The following is a 21,457-nucleotide window of genomic DNA, read 5'->3' on the forward strand; positions in this document are numbered from 1 at the left end:
GTCATTCGACCGGTCACATACCGGTCGCATGCTAGTCAGGCACGCAGCACGCCACATTTAATGCAGCGTGGTGCGCTCGCTCCGCTTGCACTAAATGCGATTAGGTGGACGCCGGGGAGCGTCCACCTAACCTCATACGCTCGGTGGCCACGTGGTGACCGCCGGTAGCCCGACCCCTCGGGCTCGGAAGGGGCGACTGCCACCCATCCACAGGACCGACCCCCTCGGGGGGTGGGAGGAGCGCCACGTGAAAGTTGGGGGGGGGCTTCTTCCCTTTAAGTTTGGTACCCCGGACCTATATCACCGACAACAGGTATTTCGTCTACAACCTACAGTTTCACAACTGCTCTAACCAAACGGCCTTCTGCTTTTTCCACAACTGCTTTTCCATAGCCCACATCAGTTTTTCCAAAAGCCACAGCTCAACCAAATACACCGTAACTATGTTTCCATGTTTCTTGCTAGTTGCAGGATCAAACTAACTGGCACGCCCTACAAGCGCACTAGGCAGGCCATTGACTTGCACTGGAGCTAAGCAGATCTCCCATGTCGTCGTGTTTTCCCAGTAACACGCTTTTAGCACGTCCAGTGGGATGAAAACATTCATTCACCATGTCAACTTCAGAAATTGACAAAGATAACATCGTCCTTGTCAAGGCTGAAGATCTGTCATATGAGCAGAAGGCGGACACAGAACAAATGATGTAGCAGTTCAAGGAGACATACTTAAAATCTTTCTCTATAACTCGGCAAGGAAAAGTGATACTGGGTGAGAATGACATGTGGGGTTCACATGGGTCCCACCATTTTTTAATTATTTTGTCTATGAAACTGGCATGTGGGTCCCACATGTTTTATTATTTTTCCGGATCAAATTGACATATAAGCGCCATGTCAATACCACACCAGATGAAAACCGAGTCAAATCAGTCACGTAGCCGCCACGTCAGCCAAAACCACCATCTAAACTGCCGAGAGACCTCATATGTACCAGTTTTGATAGTTGAGAGACCTATTATCTCTGGTTTTTCGATTGAAGGATGAAAATAAGATTCGTTGACAAGTTAAGGGACCTCAGATAAACTTATTCTACAGTGCTACATATACAAAGATCCGTCCAATCTCGCCCCCCTCCCAAAGGGAGAAAAAAAAAATCCAGCTATTCAGAAGCTAACACATGGATATCATTTTTTTTTAACTGAAACAAATCTCGCACCCCTCCCTCGTTCTCGTTCTTATCTCCAACACCTCTACTACTACGGCGCAGAACAGAAGGAAAAAAAAAAACTAATAAAGGGACAAAAAAGAAAGAAAGAGAGAAAGCGATAATAAAAAAGAAAGGCAAAAGTGACCACAGACACCACACCTCGTTTTAAAACCGCAGCCGCTCCTCCCCACTTCTTCTCCTTCCTCGGTTCGTCCCCTCTTCTGGTCGCCCCCACTCACTCACAGGCTCAACTCAACTCCACCCGAATCCGCAAGAGAGAGAGAGAGACGATGGCGGCGGCGGCGGGAGGAGGGACGAGGGAGGAGATGGTGTACATGGCGAAGCTGGCGGAGCAGGCGGAGAGGTACGAGGAGATGGTGGAGTTCATGGAGAAGGTGGTGACGGCGGCGGCGGCGGGCGGGGGTGGGGAGCTCACGGTGGAGGAGAGGAACCTGCTGTCCGTGGCGTACAAGAACGTCATCGGCGCGCGCAGGGCGTCGTGGCGCATCGTGTCCTCCATCGAGCAGAAGGAGGAAGGCCGCGGCGCCGCGGGCCACGCCGCCGCCGCGCGCTCCTACCGCGCCCGCGTCGAGGCCGAGCTCTCCAACATCTGCGCGGGGATACTCCGCCTCCTCGACGAGCGCCTCGTCCCCGCCGCCGCCGCCGTCGACGCCAAGGTCTTCTACCTCAAGATGAAGGGCGACTACCACCGCTACCTCGCCGAGTTCAAGACCGGAGCCGAGCGCAAGGACGCCGCCGACGCCACCCTCGCCGCCTACCAGGCCGCGCAGGTACCCCTACTCTTCCTCCACGAACATCTCCCATCTTTTCTTGCTGACCTATCCGACCAATTTGACTAAAAATAATTTTGGATCTTGGGGATTTTCCTTTCTCTAGGACATAGCCATGAAGGAGCTGTCGCCGACGCACCCCATCAGACTGGGCCTTGCGCTCAACTTCTCCGTGTTCTACTACGAGATCCTCAACTCGCCCGACCGCGCGTGCACGCTCGCCAAGCAGGTGATTTGCTTACCTTCCGAGTTAGTCAGTTCAAAGAACAGTGTGTAGATCTACAATTTGTTGCTTGCCAATGGTAAGGTTCCAGCTGATTTATTAGTTTCTTTGTCCAATTGGTCCTCCAATATTTAGAGTTTTTTTCATGCCAAGGTAGATCTTGTAGACTTGTAATGCTTGCTTCCGTATGATTCATGCCTCACTGTGCCTACAGTGTTCAGAGAGTGTGAAATTCTTCAGTTACAGTTGCATTCCGTAGTGCTTTAGCTGCTTTGGATATCTGGTCATGGTTGCTTGGCAAGTTGGCATCCTGTATTAGCTGTGAGAATCTGTGATCCATGCCGGCTCAAATTGCCGCATGCATCCAAGATGTGACCGCTGTTATCTTGCAGAGTGGTGGCCCATATGCCTGCTTGCTATGTGCAGGCTTAAGTCATGGCATGGGTTGCTTAGTTAACAAAAGAAGTGTACCATACCGCTCATCTGTCTGGCCTGACAAACTTGTTTGCTCATGAATGCCAATAATTATGTAGCTGTATATGTTTGTTGCAATGAGCTTATGCTCCTCAAGTGTTCTTTTGGAGTCAATTCTATAAGGGACATAGTCCCATGCTGTTGATGATATGCATGTATTGATGTACAACATTGTATCTTCTAGTGGTATTATTGCTTTGAATTCCTGCCTTCAGAAGTCTAGTTGTCCAAGGTCATACATTTCTGTGAAACTTTTTTGGGTACAACAGAAAAACTAAATTACTGATAATAGGCAGCTCATGTTGTATTTCACTCATTCACTATGTGATCATACTTTCTGGTTTATGTAGGCCTTCGATGAAGCTATTTCGGAACTGGATACCCTTGGGGAAGAATCCTACAAGGACAGCACCCTGATCATGCAGCTTCTTCGCGACAATCTCACTTTGTGGACTTCTGATATGCAGGTAGATCGGTGTATATGCTAGTCGAAAATGCAAAAAACTTATGAACACAATACTTGCCATACTATTGCCACTGGTGCTAACTGTTCTATATGTACAGGACGATGGAGGTGATGAAATGAGGGATGCAACCAAGCCTGAGGATGAGCACTAGCTAAAGATCCTAGTGACAGTCGTCTGTCTCTTAACCGCTGGGGGTAGTTATGATGCTTGTACAAGGACCATTTTCTTGTGTCCTTTTATCGTCGGGTCTTTGCTTACCCTTTGTTTACTTATATTGCTATCGCCATCCTCATGTATTATTTGTTACTTTCCTGCTGGAATCCTGCTCGTGTGTGGGAGAGTGCCTCAAGCCTTTAACTAGGACAAGGATTGTCAACTCTTATTTACTATGATTGAATGGCTATGCTTGTTCGATATTTAACTGATGATTTGTGATGGACTGATGATTAGGCTTTGGTTTGAGCTTGTTGTGTAATTTACACAACAATAATCACTGCTTGATCTGGGAGGAAAGATGCAAACAGCTAGAGGCCAAATAATTGCAACCATGCAGCTGCAAACAGGCGCATGGCGTGCGACCATGTGCAATGAATTAGTATGTTCGATAATTGATTAAATTAATTATGCCATTGAACTTTTGTGCTGTCTTGTTTGCTTTTCCACCCAAAGATATTCGGAGGGGAATCGTGGAGAATCAGAATTATTTCCGTTGGGAACCAATCGTATCGTCTATAGGATGGATCGTTGCTGATGAATCATCAAATGCTTGTATCATTTGATAGCTCTGGCGCACCGTGGACTGTGGCTAATGAAGTACCACTACTCCATTATTAGGTTTAGATACCGTCACAAGCCTAACTGACGGGCGGTCCACTTACACATAACACTGCACTTACACTTTTTCATCCTCGCTTCATGTAAAAAGTTAACCCGAGAGTCGTCTAGGGCCGGCGCCATACGCCATACCATGTGCCTCAACATAGATGCCACATGCGCCATATGCTCGCACACCGACCCATACGTACAACTGCGAGAATCGGCTCTGATACCATTTGTCACAGCCCTCCCTCCAAAAACATGTAGCCTAACCCAACTGACGGGTGAGCCCACTTACACATACCACTCCACTTACATTTTCGTCCTCGTTTCGTATAAAAGGATTAACTCGAGAGTAACATGGTTGGAGGGAAGAGGCCTTCTAAGTTGATTTCAACTTTGCTAAACTTGCTAAACATGCGCACACAGCTCTCATGAGCCACACATGCCAATTCCTAGTTGGGCCAAGATGTCAAAGATACGATCTACTCCATCCAGAAATATAAGACCTATATTTATTTTGTTATTCAGAGCAGTGAGTAATTAACTTATTCACCATGTGATAAAACCCATGTATTCTTAGGTTGCACCCAACAAATTTAGCACGTAGCTCTATAGAGACTACAAATAGCTCTTAGGTTTTTGAAAAAACCAAAAAAAAAAGGAAAATAGGCCTTGATTTTTGGACGGAGGAAGTAACTCACAAAAACTACGATCAATAATTTTATATCCTAATAAAATTATAAAGTCTAACAATTCTCATAGTTGTGTTAATATTACCGTTACAAACTTACAGTAAGGAACAAGGCGGGGAAAGGAGGGATGCTCATGGAGTGTTTGAGAGGAGTCTGTTCTTGGAATGTTTGAGAGGAGGGGAAAGAAAAAGATTGGTTCTTATGAAGTGTTTGAGAGGAAAAAGAAAAAAAAATGAGAATACACATAAAACGAGGTGTGTTATTAGTACATGATTAATTGAGTATTAATTATTTTAAACTTGAAAATAGATTAATATGTTTTTTCAAATAATTTTTTAATAGAAATATTTGTAAGCAAAACACCGTTTAGTAATTTGGGAAACAAACATAGGAATAGGAAAAATCCTAGAGAAAGCGTGATCATTTGGAATGTGGATTTTCAAAATACAGAAATAGGAAAAAAATAACTAGAAGAACGTTAAAGATAATGTCGTTGGATGATTCACATGAATTAAAAGTTTAAAACACAAGAATTTTGCTGGAAATCGTAGAGAGAGAACGTGTATTGGACGTAGCGAAGAAAAATAAAATATGAGATGTGAGCTTATGCTAAATTTCCTATGGAATGGGTACATAGGAGTTTTTTTTAACCATTTTGCTATTTAACTTGCACCAGATTTTTATGCTCCTATTTTTCACTTTTTTATTCGTAAGATCTTGCATCAAGATTCGTGCTTTTACATATCCAACTTACAGTTACACTCAATTACATAGTAGTTACATAGGAATATGATGAAAATGAGAGAACAGTAATAAAAACATATATATTGGGTTAATGCTTAGAGTTTTATTGTCTTAATCATTGTATGGATGTAGTTTCTAAATAATCTTGTATAGTATAGCAGATCATACCGATTCTATCTTTGAACATGCTCTTAGATAAAAACAAAAAATCTACTCCTACAAGGGGCATAGTCTAGGAGTTAAAGGTGAGAAAAAGAAGATTTAGGTGTTTAAGATTTGGGAAATGTTGCTACAGTACACTATGACTTCGCGGTTTTAGCTGTAGTATACCGCGCGAAGTGACTGGTTTTAGCTGTAGGATACCACGCGAAGTGACTTTTGGGGAAGACACTCTCAAAAGTTAGATATTTATTAGTGGACATCTTACTCATTAAAATAATAATTTTTGGTTGAAGATGAGAGAGAAATCACGTAAAATATCAAAAATGCCCTTGAGCCCACATGTTAGCTCTCCTATATCTCTTCCCTCTATCCCTCCTCCATGCCGCTTGGCGAGGAGCATCTTCCCTCTATCCCTCCTCCATGCCGCTTGGCGAGGAGCATGAGCTGCTTCGGGCCGAGCTGGGCGCGGCCAAGAACCGCTGTTCAATTGTGATGTCAAGTCGACGAAAGACGCCATCATCGCGAGAAAGGAGGCGGGGAAGAAGCGGGCAGCGCGTGCTCCGGGCTCCGCCACCGCCGCCGAGCAGGTCACACGTGCCGCCGCTGTTGAGCAGGCCTCCGCCGCCTTGTAAAAGAGAATGAGAGAGAGAGATGAAGAGATAAGGAAGGAGGATGAGAATGAGAGAGGAGGGGCAATTTGGTCAAGTTGTGTAAAAAAGTAGGCCCCCTCTCGTCTAGTTAGCACGAAAACATTAATTTAATGGATGGAGTGTCCTCGGATAAATAACCACATTTACAGAGTGTGTTTCCTCATAAGTGACTTCATATGGTGTCCTACCGCTGAAACTATGAAGTCACGATGTTCTGTAGCGTTTTCTCATTAGTGATTTCGTGCAGTGTCCTACAGCTAAAACCACGAGAAGTCACGATATTCTGCAGCAAAATTTGCCTAAATATTTAGCATAGTACGCTTGGCTTTTTAGAGAGAACAAATATGAGACGACCGATCAGCATTAACCATTAACCAATTCAGTAATTCACCAACCACGAGACTATTTGCACGCTTTAGGATGCGGGTCAGTTACCTAATATATTTTACGTAATAAACGCCCTTCCATTTCCAGACAGTAAATATTCACCTTTTCAGTAGCCTTAAAAAATGTGCACAAAAAATACCCAAAGATGCGCATATAGAAAGGGTTTAAAACAAATTTAATTACCAGCAATTGCTTTCGGTCTGTGCCCACGCGTCATGAATAACAAAAAGAGTATAAACAAAAGCAGGACGGTGTTATGGCTAATAGCACCAAACTTGTAAAGCATCAAATGTAAATCGATCAAGCATACGCCACAAACATAAATCCAGGATTCCAATAGGCAATACGTGCACGCGAGCTAATAAATACCAAAATCATAGTAGTCTCGATAATATTAGCATCAATGAGCGAGGAAGAGGGTGAGAGGCAGGTAGTCAATATATGATGATGATATATACAAGGAAACATACCTAGAGGAACTGGCGTCTTTGGCTGACTGCTGGGGCCAGCTGATGTCGATGGTCAGGACAGAGAAGCACAACTCAACTGGACAACAGTCCTAATAATTAATAAATAAACAAATGGGTACATCTAAAATTCTGAAGAAAACAAACTTGGACCGCTTCTGTGCTTTTCTGCTTACCCTTCAAGGCGGCTCTCGAGGTTTGGACGGTTTCAATTCCTTGCCTTCTTCAATAAGCCTTTTCATCTTCTCCTTCCTCTGGCATCGCGAAAGACGCGGTATGATCTCTACTTCTATACCCAGGAGCAACCGTAGCCTCCGGTATGCGGACACCACCATTTCAGAGTAACACCGTATTCTCTGTTTCTCTATCTTACTGATAGAATTTTGGGTTTCATAGTATACGACTTTGGAGGAACGCAGGTGGCATGGTCGGCTAATTCTGGGCTGGCTGCAGGGTTCTTGAATGGACAAGATGTTCTCCTTCAGGTCCAGGTAGAGTAATTGTCTATTCCCAACTTTTCTTTTTCAAGTTCTGGAATCATTTTGTGAGTTTTTGACATCTCGGTTTTCATTGAGTGGAATTTCTGTTTAATTCCTTGTTTTTAGATTTACTGTTTTGATGATTTCCACCAATCCATGAATCAACATGAACAATGTTTTTGTTGACAGCGTCAGATCAACTTCCAATGGTGACAAAGCCTCCAATTCAATCACCGAGGCATCAGAGATGCAGGAGAAATTGAACAAGCTGCAGGAAGAGCTGAAGAATGAGAAAAAGGAGAAGGCGCGTGCTCTGGATGAGATAGCAGGGCTCAAGAAGAAAAAGAATGAGAATAAGGTGACAAGCAATGGAGGTGATGATAAGTTGGACCTTGTGCACAGATTAGAGCAGTTAGAAGGTGAACAGGAGGCAGCAAGGGATTCAGAGAAGAAACTGCTAGTGTCATTGGGGGCCCAAACGAAGCAGCTTGAACAAACCAAGGTATCTCTGGAGGAGGCCAAGCTTGAGATTGCTTCCCTCAAAGATAATAAAAAGAGCTCGGAAGCCTTCAGTGCACTGTCTTCTAATCCTAGCCAACCGGCTAGGAATCTCAGGAGAAGGGGAATAATGTCTTTCTCCTTTGCTGATCCTGGTGAGGTAGAGACGTGGTCATTACAGCGTGAACTCAAGTTGGCTGTCGAAGCTGAGGAGAAGTGCAAGAAGGCCATGGATGATTTGGCAATAGCTTTGAAGGAACAGACAACTGATGCCAGAGATGCAAAAGCGAAACTTTCATTAGCGCAATCTGAGTTGACTAATGCAAGAACTGAAATGGAGAACTCAAAGGCCTTGCTTAAAAACACAGAGGAGAAGCTCCAGGTAGCACTGGAAGAGGCAGCGCAACTGAAGTTTGAGTCAGATGAGTTAGCAGCAGCCTCAAAAGAGAAAGAGAGGGGACTGGTTGATTGCATCAAGATGTTTGAGGGGGATCTCATCAAAGCAAAGGAGGAGAATAATAAATTGATCGAATCACAAAGGGTGATCAGAGATGAGAATTCCAGGTTGAGAGAAATGTTGAAGCATGCAGTGTGTGAAGCTAATGTAGCAAAAGAATCTTTGGAGATTGCCAGGGCAGAGAATTCTCAGCTTAAAGAAGACATATCTGAGAAAGAGAATACCTTACAGAGCATCATACAAGACTATGAGTCCCTCAAGGTAAGCGAGTCTGCGGCACAAAGTAGTATTGGAGAATTAAAGGATATGATTGATGCTATGTTCAGTTCAGAGTCGACCAAAACCTCAGCAGAAGCATCACCCAGAGATACCAAGGGAAATGAGGTGTATTATGACCACGAAAGAACCCAGTTGGAGGATATCAGGAATCCTGCGAGGCACAAAAAGTGGACAGTTCTCAGAAAATTTGCTGACATAATGAAGAAAAGAAACTCTCAAAGTGCAATCTAACATCCTTAGACAGCAATCAAATACAACTTCAGATTATCTTTTGCTCTTCAAAGTCGTTCACAAGACAGTTGGAATGCTGAGAATTCAATCTGGCAAACTGAAATGATATGCCTTGACTAAACCTTGGCGTTGCATGTGTAAACCTATGAAGCATATGTGTATATAATACAGATGTTGGAATATGAAACCAGCATAGCTTTCAAATTCTCTTGGCTCTTTTTATACATTCTCTGCATTTTGGAATCCACTAGGTGTAAAGTCTTGATGTGGAAATCTTGAATTGTTTTGACTAGTGCAGAAATATTACAATATGCATTTTGAAGTCCTTGTTTTGTGATTCAAGTCTGTCCAAAGTTAAATTTCCAGATAACTGAAACACTTCTATTAATAAAATCTGTCAGATTATTATATTATATTATATTCAACCTACCCTTCTAAGGTACTAATGAATTGCATGTTTCTTTGTTTATGTAGCGTATAAAATCATAATGAACTTGTATTGTTCAAACTTGGAAATGAAATACAAGAGATTTCTCCGAAAATAGCATGCAGCTATTAAAATCTGATTTGTAAATAGCAGACTGGTTGAGTAAAGTTTTTTTCGCCGGGTCGGCCAAGATGCCGACCAATGTATATTAAGCAGACTGGTTGAGTAAAGTTGCTACATAACATAGCACTTTATCTCGGCCCCTCTAATTTTCAATATAAAAGTGACTTTCTCTTCGGGTAAACACAGGTAAGTGCCTAATAATTTATTTTTCCTGATGAAGGTTGTTCATGTATGCTTCATTTTATCTGCCATGAAATCATCCTTCATGGAGTATTGATTTTTTTTTTTTTTTGGAAAACATAGCTTTCTTTAGAAAAGAGGCCAGTGGCCCAGCTTTTAATTGAAAGCCATCCTTGAAAACGTAACTAACTCCGTTATATTAATATACCAAAGCAGAATGAACAGACTTCTTCCCTTTCTGTCCAACTAGGCCAAAGTAATATTGCAACAAGCAAACACATCCCGTCAAGATATTTATGGGGAACTACAGATTGATTATGTGGAACACCAACTTCGATCTGTATGAAACACGATAGCACTTTCCTTTGGGTCAATTGACCTGAAATCATCAGTTTTAGCCAACTGGCTGCAAAGCCTGTAAAGTCCTAAGTTAGGATCAATAAATGTAGCTGTTACCTCCAAAATATGCTCCTTCTCATGTCTAGTTTCAACCCTCCTTTTGCAAAGAGATATATCTTTGTCATCAAAGCAACATCCACTGTACTCGTTTGATTAAAATCCATTCTGGGAATTCATGTATCTCATATGAATAATCTATTCCTAGAAATTTGATCCTAGAGCACAAAGCTGGAGATTCTGAGTACAGCAGAGCTTACTAAACTCGCACGAGAATTTGGATGATATAAAAAGCACTAACCACATTCTTGAACTAGCTCTTCCATCATCTGAGTTTTATCAGTGACCATCTGCATATGAAAGCTAATTTTTCTCAGCTCGGATAAGATCATGTCCATCTCAGGATGGGATGCATCACCACCAACAAACATATGAACTTTATCAGCAATCTCTGTCCAGCTATGTCCAGGTTGCTTCTTCACACCTTTTTCCTTCATTTGGCTCCTTACTCGATTGACTTCACCCCACATGCCAGCAGCAGCATATATGTTTGAAAGCATCACATAAGCCCCTGAACTTTCAAAGTCTGATAGGACAAGCATCTTAGCAGCAAGTTCACCCAACTGCACATTACCATGTGTCTGAGAAGCACAAAGTAGAGTGCCCCAAACATTCTTCTCAGCCTCAGAAGGCATTTCCTTTATGTAACTACATGCTTTCTCCAACTGTCCTGCTCGGCTCAATATATCCACAATACAAGCATAGTGTTCTGCTCTTGGAGATATTGCATATTTGGAAAACATAAGATCAAACAGTTTCAAGCTTTCATCCACTCTGCCAGCATGTCCACACGCTGATAACATGCTAAGGAAGGTAATATCATTCGGTATCAGTCCACACAGTTCCATCTCATGGAACAGAGCAATAACTTTCTGATGTCTGCCATGTTGTGCATATGCGGCAATTATTGTGTTCCAAGAAACAATATCCTGGCTTTTGAGACTCATAAAGACTAACTCAGACTCGTCAACATTGCCACACTTGCTATACATTGTCATCAAAGCATTACAAATAGAAATGCTTGATTCTAACATAGCTTTGATGACAACAGCATGTGTTGATCTTCCTTGTCTGAGCAGAGCAAGAGAAGAACATGCTGTCAGTAGTGCAATAAGTGTTGCCTGATCTGGTTTGATACCTTCTCTAAGCATTATGATGTACAGTTTCGTTGCTTCTTCTCCAAGTCCATTATGAACATATCCTGCAGAAACATGGAAAGGCTAACTGCGAGAATTTTCAATGCAAAGATCTGCTTATTTATTGCATTATATTTGTTATAAAATCCCCTACCCATCCCTACCCCATTTTCTCGAACAGAAACTGAGATACAAGGGTTACAGTTACAGACGAGTTGAAGCTTGAAACACTATAATCCAATGAAACAAACCTTGCAATGTTCAACAGCTGACATGCCCACCTCACCGTACAATTTTGTACACTAGAGCCGAGCTTTTTTTTATCAGCGTAAAGGACCAAACTATTACCTTCTAGAGAAACCATATTTGTATGTTGGCCTGTGATGAGCAGGTTAAAGGGGATGAACTGAACTATTTAATAGCTCCTGGAAATTGGAAAAAACCAGAACCTGGATAGTTTTCTGAACCTTTACTAAAATGGCAGTCAAGTAAATTAGATGTAAAAATACAAATTGAAGGATGAATCAGATCAACTTTAAATTTCAAATCAGTCAATCACCACCTTCACTGGTACTCCAAGTATAATAAAAAAAGAAAGAAGATGGGTAAGAAAGGAAACTGTAATCTGTGTAGCATACCAGAAATAATGGCGTTCCAAGATATGACATCCTTGGCACGAATCCCATCAAACAGCCTTCTGGCGTTCTGCAAATCGCCCTCCTTGCAATACCCTGTGATCATCGCAGTGCATGCCACAACATTCTTCTCTGGCATTGCCTCGAACAATTTTCTTGCCTCTTCCAACATGTTGTTGTCGACATACCCACTTATCATTGCAGCCCACGAAACCAAGTTCCTTGTAGGCATTGCGTCAAACAGCTCTCGCGCGCTAGCGACCTCCCCGCACCTCGCGAGCCCATCCACCATGGTGGTGTACGACACCACGTTCCTCTCGGGCATTTGGTCGAACAGCGACCGAGCGTCCTCCATGCTGCCGAGCCGGACGAGGCCGGCGAGCATGGCGTTCCACGAGGCGACGTTGCGGCGCGGGGCGCGCGCGAAGTAGGCGGAGGCGGCCGCGAGGTCGCCGTGCGCGAGGCATCCGGCGATGATGGAGTTCCAGGAGATGACGTTGCGGGAGGGCATATCGTCGAAGAGGCTGCGCGCGGCGGGCAGGTCGCGGCCCGCCCGCCACAGCGCGGTCAGGAGCGCGTTCCAGGAGACGGCGTCGCGGCGGGGCATGGCGTCGAACACCCTGCGCGCGGCGACCACGTCGCCGGCGCGGGCGAGCGCGGTGATGCGCTGGTTGTCGCGGACGAGGAGGCGGGAGGAGGCGAGGGCGGCATGGTGACGCAGTCGATGCATTGCGAAGTAAACACGCAGTGGATACTCTCTCAAGTCGGAATAGTTCAACTCGAAAAGTGCTCAAAACGATGGGTTTTCGTGATTAGATGGAGTAAAAGTGCAAATGATTCAGGCCGCAATGGTTAAGTAAAAATCTTAAGATAGACTCGAGTGATTATCCGGTGATTGGATTCAAACACAATTATTTACCCTCTTTCTTCCATCATTAATATTGTACTCACTCCGTCCAAAACAAAGAACTGAATATAACACATTATAATACAACGAATTTTAATATAGTTATGTTCAGATTCGTAGCAATAGGATATGTCGTGTCTAGTACTATAGTAGTTTTTTATGGGATGAAAAAAGTATAAGAAAAGTCAATTTAGTACTTGCCGCAGAAAAATAAATACAAGTGCACGTGCAGTAGGGTTCAACGATTCTGACCAAATATGGCCCGAAATTCAACGAAATTTGTCCATTTAGGTGAAGCACGAAACACCTTTGACCTCCTATTTCGCCCATTCTTTATGATGTCTGCTAAATTTTGGTTCAAATCTATTAATATTATTAAAGAAATAGAAAAAAGAGTATCCACGTTCACTCTCATGGCCTAGAAATTCTTATTTTAATCGGAGAAAAAGAAAAAACAGAGTCCATATAGAAATATAATTTAGAAATAGCTGAAATTCGGAATTAAAAACATAAGGAATATTAGAAGAGGAGACTCCTAGAGTCCATATAGAAATACAATTTAGAAATAGTTGAAATTCGGAATTAAAAAATAAGAAATATTAGAAGAGAAGACTAGAGTTCATATAGAAATACAATTAGGAAATAACTGAAATTCGGAATTAAAAATAAGGAATATTAGAAGTGGAGTATAGAGTCCATATAGAAATATAATTAGGAAATAACTGAAATTCAGAATTAAAAATAGGGAATATTAGAAGTAGAGTATAGAGTCCATATATAAATACAATTAGGAAATAACGGAAATTTAGAATTAAAAATAAGGAATATTAGAAGTAGATTATAGAGTCCATACAGAAATACAATTAAGAAAAAAAATAGAAATTCGAAATTCAAAAATAAGGAATATTATAAGTAGATAATAGAGTCCATAAGGAATTTAAAACTAACTAAAACTTGGAATAAACATAATAAAATTAAGAGTAGAGTTTAGAGCCCATATAAAAATACAATTTGCAAATAACTAAAATTCGAAATTAAGAAAAACATGGGAAGAAGAGTTTAAAGTCAATATAGGAGTAAAATTTAGAAGTAACTTAAATTCGAAATTAAAAATTAAAGAATATTGAAAAATAAGTTTAGAGTACACATAGAAATACAATTAGAAATAATAAAAAATCAGAAATAAAAATAAATAATATTGGAAGAAGAGCATAGAGTCCATATAGAAATACAATTTATAGAAAATTTGGAATTTAAAAAATTAAAAGACGAGCCTAGAGTACGTATAGGAATATATATAATTTACAAATAACTAAAATTTGGTATTAAAAATAATTAATAACTAACACGTATATAATATACAATATGAATATTACACATTAGTAGTTTTTTAAAGTTATTGCAAAATTTAAAATTATGTTGTCATTTTAACATATCTATTATATTATTAAAACAGCTTTGAAAGGAGGCACCATATTCGTTGTGGGGGCTAGAAATTCCCACATTAATCGGAGAAAAAGAAAAAAAAGAAAATGAGAGTCCAAGTAGAAATACAATCAAAAATAGCTGAAATTCGAAATTAAAAATAACCTATATTGAAAAAAGTTTTCATATAAGAACCCAATATGAGATTAATCAAAATTCAAAATAAAGATAAAACTAAATACAAAATTAGAAAAAAAAGGAGAGTCCAACTAGAAATACAATTTAAAAATAACTGAAATTCAGAATTAAAAATAAGCAATATTGAAAGAAGTTTCCATATAAGAACCCAATACGAGATTAATCAAAATTCGAAATAAAAATAAAATAAAGTCCAAAATTAGAAAAGAAAAGGATAGTCCAAGTAGGAATATAATTTTAAAATAGCTGAAATTCGGAATAAAAAATAAGGAATATTAAAAGAAGAGTCCATATAAGAACCCAATACAAAATTAATTAAAATTAGGAATAAAAATAAAGAAAATCCGAAATTAGCAAAAAATAAAATAAAAGAAGAGTTAAAGTAGGAATACAATTTAAAATTAGCTGAATTTCGGAATAAAAAAATAAGCAATATTGAAAGAAGAATCCATATAAGAAACCAATACGAGATTAATTAAAATTCAGAATAAAAAATAAAATAATATCCAAAATTAGAAAAAATAAAAGCGAGTTCAAGTAGGAATACAATTTTGAAACAACTGAAGTTGAAAATAAAAAAATAAAAAAATATTAAAAGAACACAATACGATATTAATTAAAATTTGAAAAAAATAAATTCTGAAATTAGAAAAAGAAAAATAAGATTTCAATTAGGAATACAATTTATAAATAATTAAAATTTGTGATAAAAATAAAGACTATTGAAAGATTCAATAAAAGACCATCTAAAACACATGACGAGATAAATTAAGTAACAGGTCTATAAATGAGTAGAGTGGTGGTGGTTGATATGACATATAAAAACTGTTAATAAAGCAACAAATTGAATCCTAATGACGATTAAAAGGAGGTATGATAGGCAGGCCGTGAAGCAAATGAGCAAAGGCTTGCCGGGACTTCTAGAAAGTAAAAAAAATAAACCCCATTGATAATCATATATGTTTAAAATCTCAATGATAATAAAAAAGAGAAGCAGCTGGCGGGGTGTATAGGAGTATAGCCGCTGACGATTGACGGAACTTCTAGAAAATAAAAAATGAATTCCAATGATAGTTATGTTTGATTTTTAGAATCACAATGACAATAAAGAGTAGGGGGGCGGACGAGCCGTAGAAGAGCATAGTGGCATCGTTTGACGAGACTTCTATAAATTATAAAAAAGAAACCCAACAAGACAATTAAAGGTTCAGAACTTATAAAAGGTAAAAAAAAAACAATGATAATCATGTTCGATTTTTAAATCTCAATGACAATAAAGAAGGGAGGCAGCGGGCGAGCCGTAGAAAAGTACAATGGCAATAAAGAAGGGAGGCAGCGCGCGAGCCATAGAGAAGTACAATGGCAAAGTCGCTGACGGTTTGGCGGGACTTCTAAAAAGTAAAAATGATCCCAAACGATAATTATGTTCGATTTTTAAAATCTCAATGACAAAAAAGAGAAGAGATGGTGGACGGGCCATAGAGGAGTATAATAGCAACGTTTGACGGGATGTCTAGAAATTATAAAAACAAAACCCAACATGATAATAAACTCTAAAAATTATAAGATCCAATTTTTAAAGGTTTCAAAGAGAATGAATAGAAATAGTGGTAGATCGAGCAAGCAAATAAAGAAGAAGATGACATAAAGGGTAGCAACTGGTGTGACTTTTAAAAAACTATATAATTAGAAACACGGGGATGATAAGGTTTGGTCTTTTAAACTCTTAAGACAATGAGATAGCTATTTAATAAATTCTAAGTAAAATCATACTTAAAAATATATGATTTTGTTTGGGTGCTAGCCGCGCAATTGCGCGGGCCACCCAGCTAGTTATATTTATGCAAAACTTCTGAAATTAGTCTATTTCAGTGAGTCCTATGCAGTTCGATCCCAAAACTCTAACGTGCACTACTCTTCTCTGTAGCTTTTAGCAAAACTTTTGAATTTTGAATTGTCCCGCTATTGTTGCCGTAATCCTCTCGTAATATGAGGTCCATCATCAGCCTTCACAACGACAACCCCACACTGTACCAAGCTTGCAGAATCACCCTCTCCCTATCATGTTATCTATTTCGGCTTTGGAAACTCTCAGTAGCCGTTCTAGTCGCCATCTCTTCAGCTCCTTTACCATGGACACTGTGGTGGTCGATTTTAGCAGTGGTGGGAGTCAATTTTAGCAATATGATAACATAGAGACTTACATGCAAAATTCTCACCACCATGGCGAGGACACCATATCAGCACCCAAGCTAAGTCATTTGCATTTTTGACCTTAGGTGATACTCCCTCCATCCCATAATATAAGGGATTTTGGAGAGATGTAACACTTTTTAGGACTACAAATATGGACATCACATCCCTTCAAAATCCCTTATATTTTAGAACAGAGGGAGTACTATATTAAATCAAGATAAGAAATACATATCTAAATTTATAAGTTCATGGATCTAGATTACACATAGCCCAACTTTAACGATCGACTGTACATTTTACTCAAGTTTGTTTATATTAAGTGAGAGGATGAAAAGGAGCCATCTGTTTGCTCTCAAGGACTAGTAGAAATTAACATGTTAATCGAAAAAAATGAAGAAAACATATTGTGTCTTTTCAACCATGATGGTTTAAGCTAGAGCTTTCTCAATGTATCTTACCAAATTCGGTATTAGTGTGAGTCCAAACAGTAGTGGGTAGTAGTTCTTTACTACATTTACAATGCTTATGCGTATGGGTGATGAATAAGGTTGGGGTCACTTGAGAAAAAAAAAATCATCCATTGCTGGTAGCAATGTGACTGGGTGTGTCAAATAAATTGTACACATAAGATTGTTTATTTCCTTCCATTCGGCACTAGCATTGTTACCTAAGCCTTGTTTAGATCCAAAAAAATTTGACCAAAAATGTCACATTAAATGTTTAGACACATGCATAGGGCATTAAATGTGGGAAAAAAATTAATTACACAGTTTGCATGTAAATTGCGAGACGAATCTTTTGAGCCTAATTACGTCGTGATTTGATAATGTGATGCTATAGTAAATATTTGCTAATGACGGATTAATTAGGTTTAATAAATTCATCGCGCAGTTTACAGGTGGAATCTGTAATTTGTTTTATTACTGGTATATGTTTAATACTTTAAATATGTGTCCGTATAGTTTAAAAAATTTACACCCAATAAACTAAACAGCCCCCCCCCCCCACCCCACACACACGCACACACAATTAGTTGTTCTTTACCACCTGCACAATATTTACTACCAGAAAATAAGGTGCTATTTAATACTGCTTACTACCCGGTTTCTACTTATAACGGAATATATCGATCTTGTATAAACTAATATCGTATATCCTAGCATTAAAATCTAACTCAGCTTATAATGGTATAGGAATATCAACTAGTTTGACTGAAATCGGCACAAATACATTGAGGGTGTTTTTTTTCAGCAATTCCACCACCAATTCCCCATTCTGGCGATACACCACATATGCATTCAGCTAGAACAGGGCAAGCAACAGAATTTTTTCTACTGAGAAAGAGGGGGAAAGAAAATGAGTTACAATTACAAACGGGGTCCTCATCTTCAGTAGCACTTGCGCGCCAGCTGAATGAGAGAGGTCGCCTTCCTCTGCGCTCTACTGGTGCCGTTCTTGGCGATCTTGGAGAGATCCTCATGGAGTCCGAACCTGAGCGCGTGCACCAGCAGCGGCTTGTTCTTGGACCCCAGCTCCAGCAGCACGGACAGCGCGCACTCCTTGTTCTTGGGCGTGCCGTCCTTGATGAGACGCACGAGCTTCTCGATGAACGGCGTCGTCCCGATCTCGCCGCAGCAGGCGGCGTTGGAGGAGAGCAGGAGGAAGATGGACAGCGCCTCGTCCACCATGTTGAGCGCCTTGTCGTCGATGATCTTGAGAAGCGCCGGCACGATGCCGGCCTGGGTGACCCTCACCTTGTTCTGCTGGTTGAGCACCAGGTTGAAGATGGCCGTGGCGGCGTCCTTCTTCCCCCTGATGCTGCCGTTCTGGAGGAGCTCGACGAGCGGCGCGATGCCGCCCAGCCTCCCGATGGTGAGCTTGTTCTCGTCGATCATGGACAGGCTGAACAGCGTCGCGGCGGAGTTCTCCTGCGCCTCCGCGCTGCCGTTGCGGAGGATCTCGATGATGAGCGGGAGTGCTCCCCCCTTGGTGATGTGGCGCTTGTTGCTCTCGTCGATGGACAGGTTCAGCAGCGACGTGACCGTGTTCTCCTGCACCTTCTTGTCCGGGCAGGCGAGGAGCCCGATGAGCGCCGGGATGCCGCCGCTGTCGGCGATGAGCGTTCTGTTCTCCGGGCACTCCTTGGACAGCATCCGGATCCTCTTCACAGCCTTCCGCTGCACGTCGAGGTGGATCGACGACATGCCTTCCACCAGCGACGGGATGTCCTCGGCGCCGCGCTGATGCTCGTCGTCCTGCTCCGCCACGGGCTCCGGCTCCCTCTTCTGCAGCTCCACCTTGTTCTTGTCGCACCATTCCAGGATCAGGTTCTTGAGCGCGTAGTTGGGCGCCAGCGACATGTGCGACAGCCGCTGCCGCGTCTTCGGGCACGTCCTCTCCCCGCTGTCCAGCCATTTCTGGATGCTCCTCCTCTCGTACGTCTACAAAAACCAAAGGTATTCAAATTCGTCAAACTCGTTCGAATCTCACCGTGTTGTTCTTGGAGAATTTTGGTATACCTGTCCAGTGGCAACGATGACAGGATCCCTCATGATGGCGAGCGTGATCGGGCAGAGGAAGTCGTTGGGGATCATCAACGAGGGGCACTTGTCGAGGGATTTCGTCACGGAGACCTCGCCGAGGACGTTCTTCTCGTCGACGCCGGCGACCTCCTTGAACTTGTTGAGGAGCTCGATGATCTGCTTGGTGCTATCGCCGCTCTGCCCGTTCCTCTCGCTGATGAGCTTCTTGATGGCCATCGTCTCCGCCCTCAGGTCCGCCAGCGTCTGCAGCTCCAGCTTCTTGGCCAGCCTCTCCAGGATCGCCCTGTCCGCGTTCCTCTCCCCCTCCTTGTTGTCGAGGATCACCATCAGATCCATGGACAGCTCGATGTCCTGCGTGTCCGCCCGCTTCTTGCATCGCGTCAGCTGAGCGTTCATCAGCTCCACCTGAAAGAAACCATGGCGATCGATGATGATGATCATGTCTGACCTGTGCATGTGTCATGCAGGCAGAAACATGCATGCAGGCAGGCTTACCTGCTCCTTGACTTCATCGGAGATGGCGAGCTCCGAGTAGGGCATCCCGTCGAGAGCGGAGTTCATCTTCTCGTACACGGCGCGGAATCTCCCCTGCAGCGCCTCGCTCTCCAGCGCCTGAGACAAGACGAAGCAATGCAAGATCGTTAAGATCGATGGCGACGAGACCATACACTCTTAGCGGCTAGGTGCTATATTGAATAGGGAGTAGCGTTCGTAAGCAGAGCTTTGAGATCATAGCTTTTGGCTGAATCTCGTTAATAAATGTTGTGTGTTCCTGTCTGTCATCGTCTAACGTGTTTTAGTTGATTAACAACTGAAGCGATCGAGAACACGTTCTGTTATATCGATTAACTTTTATAATTGGAGACGATGACGGAGGAAGATGAGGAATGCAGGATATATCGGACCAGGTAGATCTTGCTGCCGTCGTGGCACGACCGGAGGAGGCGGCGCGCGGCGGAGAAGGCGCGTCCGAGCAGGGCGAGGCGGTGGTAGGCGTCCTCGGTGAGCGGCGGCGCCGAGTCGCGGAGCTCCTCGAGGAGCGGGAGGACGAGCTCCAGCCAGCGGAGGAGGTTGGCGCACTCCTTGCGCTGCGTGCGGCGGAACTCGACGAAGGCCCGCGCCGAGTTGACGGTGACGAGGAGATCCTCGACGAGGTCCTCGTCGTCCATGTCGCGAGACCCCGACGGGTCGGAGTCGCCCGGCGACGGCGGCAGCATCATCGTCGGTGGCGGCATGCGGCATCAAGCGATCCGATCAATGGCGCATGAGAGACGGGGGGAAAGAAAATTCGAGAGGATGAGAGACGGAGGAGAAAGACTGGAAGAAAAGCGGAGGAGGGAAGCTGAGGACCTCGATGGATTGGGAATTCCCTTCTTGTTTATTTTTGGCGTTCAGGAACTTAAAAATGGAAGATGCTATGTGGAGCATGTTTGAAATATGAACCATCATGCTATAATTAAACGTGATGAGAATAAAAGAACAAAATGAGATGCATATACATGTAGGATTTTGGTATCATGGGGAAGTTGATTTTTAAGTCATCCAGGGTTGCCCTTGTCTTATACATGCAACCCAAATAGTCATGAAAAATTCACAACATAAATTATTTTACCACCTATCATTTCACTTACCAAACTTCATTCATAGAATAACAAGTAACAAATCCAAACAGAAAATGTGGCTACTCTTTTCATAGTATGATTTGTTTTTTTCTTTACTAGAAAAGATGCCCGTGCATTGCAACGGGTGAATGCAATTTTTATTTTATTATTGTTATACAGTTCAGCTCAGGAGAAATTCACTATTAAATATTTTATTTTAGAAAATCATGAGATGCAATTAGGAGTCCGACATTCATCTTAAGTTAGCATGCGAGTTTTTTTAAAAAGATTTCTTATACTACTCCTTTTGTATTTCCAAAAACAAACAAACTTAAAATCCGACTCGAGTACGGATCCATATTTTCAAAAAGCAAACGAACTTAAAATCCGTCTCAAACACGAATCGGTATTTCCAAAAGCGAACAAACTTAAAAACCAACTCAAACACGGATAACGTAACAGAATACCGGCGAAAACATCTTTAATTTTTATAATAGTATAGATTTATAGATCGTAGGGGTGAAACCAAAGCGGATTTAGGATAGTCATATCATATCCTACACCAATTTTTTTTTACCTTGCTATATGTACGACTCTATCGTA

At 41.9% G+C, this 21,457-nt stretch overlaps 4 protein-coding genes across 6 annotated transcripts; 2 read left to right on the plus strand and 2 right to left on the minus strand.

Annotated features, from left to right (window-relative positions):
* Nucleotides 1-1,363: 1,363 nt before the first annotated feature.
* LOC127782335 (14-3-3-like protein GF14-A) lies at nucleotides 1,364-3,583 on the plus strand. Its single transcript, XM_052309496.1, has 4 exons — nucleotides 1,364-1,998; nucleotides 2,105-2,227; nucleotides 3,046-3,162; nucleotides 3,260-3,583. Exons 1-4 carry the CDS (start codon nucleotides 1,498-1,500, stop codon nucleotides 3,311-3,313), a joined length of 795 nt encoding a protein of 264 aa, XP_052165456.1. The 5' UTR covers nucleotides 1,364-1,497; the 3' UTR covers nucleotides 3,314-3,583.
* Nucleotides 3,584-7,210: 3,627 nt separating this feature from the next.
* LOC127781066 (uncharacterized) lies at nucleotides 7,211-9,234 on the plus strand. Of its 3 annotated transcripts, none has more exons than XM_052307971.1 (3): nucleotides 7,211-7,400; nucleotides 7,503-7,574; nucleotides 7,752-9,234. In XM_052307971.1, the coding sequence occupies exons 2-3, from the start codon at nucleotides 7,546-7,548 to the stop codon at nucleotides 9,025-9,027; spliced, it is 1,305 nt and encodes a 434-aa protein (XP_052163931.1). In that variant the 5' UTR covers nucleotides 7,211-7,400; nucleotides 7,503-7,545; the 3' UTR covers nucleotides 9,028-9,234. The 3 variants fall into 3 exon arrangements, with proteins under 3 accessions (XP_052163931.1, XP_052163929.1, XP_052163930.1); XM_052307969.1 differs by having other exon boundaries at nucleotides 7,212-7,400; nucleotides 7,480-7,574; XM_052307970.1 differs by having other exon boundaries at nucleotides 7,213-7,357; nucleotides 7,480-7,574.
* Nucleotides 8,833-12,733, minus strand: LOC127781065 (pentatricopeptide repeat-containing protein At1g09410, mitochondrial-like). The gene is made up of 3 exons (XM_052307968.1): nucleotides 11,988-12,733; nucleotides 10,214-11,414; nucleotides 8,833-8,947 (listed from the first exon to the last, which is right to left on the minus strand). Exons 1-2 carry the CDS (start codon nucleotides 12,712-12,714, stop codon nucleotides 10,450-10,452), a joined length of 1,692 nt encoding a protein of 563 aa, XP_052163928.1. The 5' UTR covers nucleotides 12,715-12,733; the 3' UTR covers nucleotides 8,833-8,947; nucleotides 10,214-10,449.
* A 5,156-nt stretch (nucleotides 12,734-17,889) lies between these two features.
* On the minus strand, nucleotides 17,890-20,643 carry LOC127781602 (U-box domain-containing protein 15-like). Its single transcript, XM_052308586.1, has 4 exons — nucleotides 20,159-20,643; nucleotides 19,749-19,865; nucleotides 19,230-19,658; nucleotides 17,890-19,151 (listed from the first exon to the last, which is right to left on the minus strand). Exons 1-4 carry the CDS (start codon nucleotides 20,486-20,488, stop codon nucleotides 18,099-18,101), a joined length of 1,929 nt encoding a protein of 642 aa, XP_052164546.1. The 5' UTR covers nucleotides 20,489-20,643; the 3' UTR covers nucleotides 17,890-18,098.
* Nucleotides 20,644-21,457: the final 814 nt, after the last annotated feature.

This window comes from Oryza glaberrima, chromosome 8 (genome assembly GCF_000147395.1).
Source record: "Oryza glaberrima chromosome 8, OglaRS2, whole genome shotgun sequence".
Classification (NCBI taxonomy): Eukaryota; Viridiplantae; Streptophyta; class Magnoliopsida; order Poales; family Poaceae; genus Oryza; species Oryza glaberrima.

What these genes read in the sequence shown, in the direction of transcription:
- LOC127781602 (XM_052308586.1), bottom strand. Translation starts at nt 20,488, where the DNA reads ATGCCGCCACCGACGATGATGCTGCCGCCGTCGCCGGGCGACTCCGAC. An exon ending in ACGGCAGCAAGATCTACCTG is followed by an intron (nt 19,866 to 20,158) that starts GTCCGATATATC and finishes GTCTTGTCTCAG; the next exon opens with GCGCTGGAGAGCGAGGCGCT. An exon ending in CCGATGAAGTCAAGGAGCAG is followed by an intron (nt 19,659 to 19,748) that starts GTAAGCCTGCCT and finishes GGTTTCTTTCAG; the next exon opens with GTGGAGCTGATGAACGCTCA.
- LOC127781066 (XM_052307971.1), top strand. Translation starts at nt 7,546, where the DNA reads ATGGACAAGATGTTCTCCTTCAGGTCCAG. An exon ending in ATGTTCTCCTTCAGGTCCAG is followed by an intron (nt 7,575 to 7,751) that starts GTAGAGTAATTG and finishes TTTTGTTGACAG; the next exon opens with CGTCAGATCAACTTCCAATG.
- LOC127781065 (XM_052307968.1), bottom strand. Translation starts at nt 12,714, where the DNA reads ATGCATCGACTGCGTCACCATGCCGCCCTCGCCTCCTCCCGCCTCCTC. An exon ending in TTGGAACGCCATTATTTCTG is followed by an intron (nt 11,415 to 11,987) that starts GTATGCTACACA and finishes ATGTTTCTGCAG; the next exon opens with GATATGTTCATAATGGACTT.
- LOC127782335 (XM_052309496.1), top strand. Translation starts at nt 1,498, where the DNA reads ATGGCGGCGGCGGCGGGAGGAGGGACGAGGGAGGAGATGGTGTACATG. An exon ending in CCGCCTACCAGGCCGCGCAG is followed by an intron (nt 1,999 to 2,104) that starts GTACCCCTACTC and finishes TCCTTTCTCTAG; the next exon opens with GACATAGCCATGAAGGAGCT. An exon ending in CGTGCACGCTCGCCAAGCAG is followed by an intron (nt 2,228 to 3,045) that starts GTGATTTGCTTA and finishes TGGTTTATGTAG; the next exon opens with GCCTTCGATGAAGCTATTTC.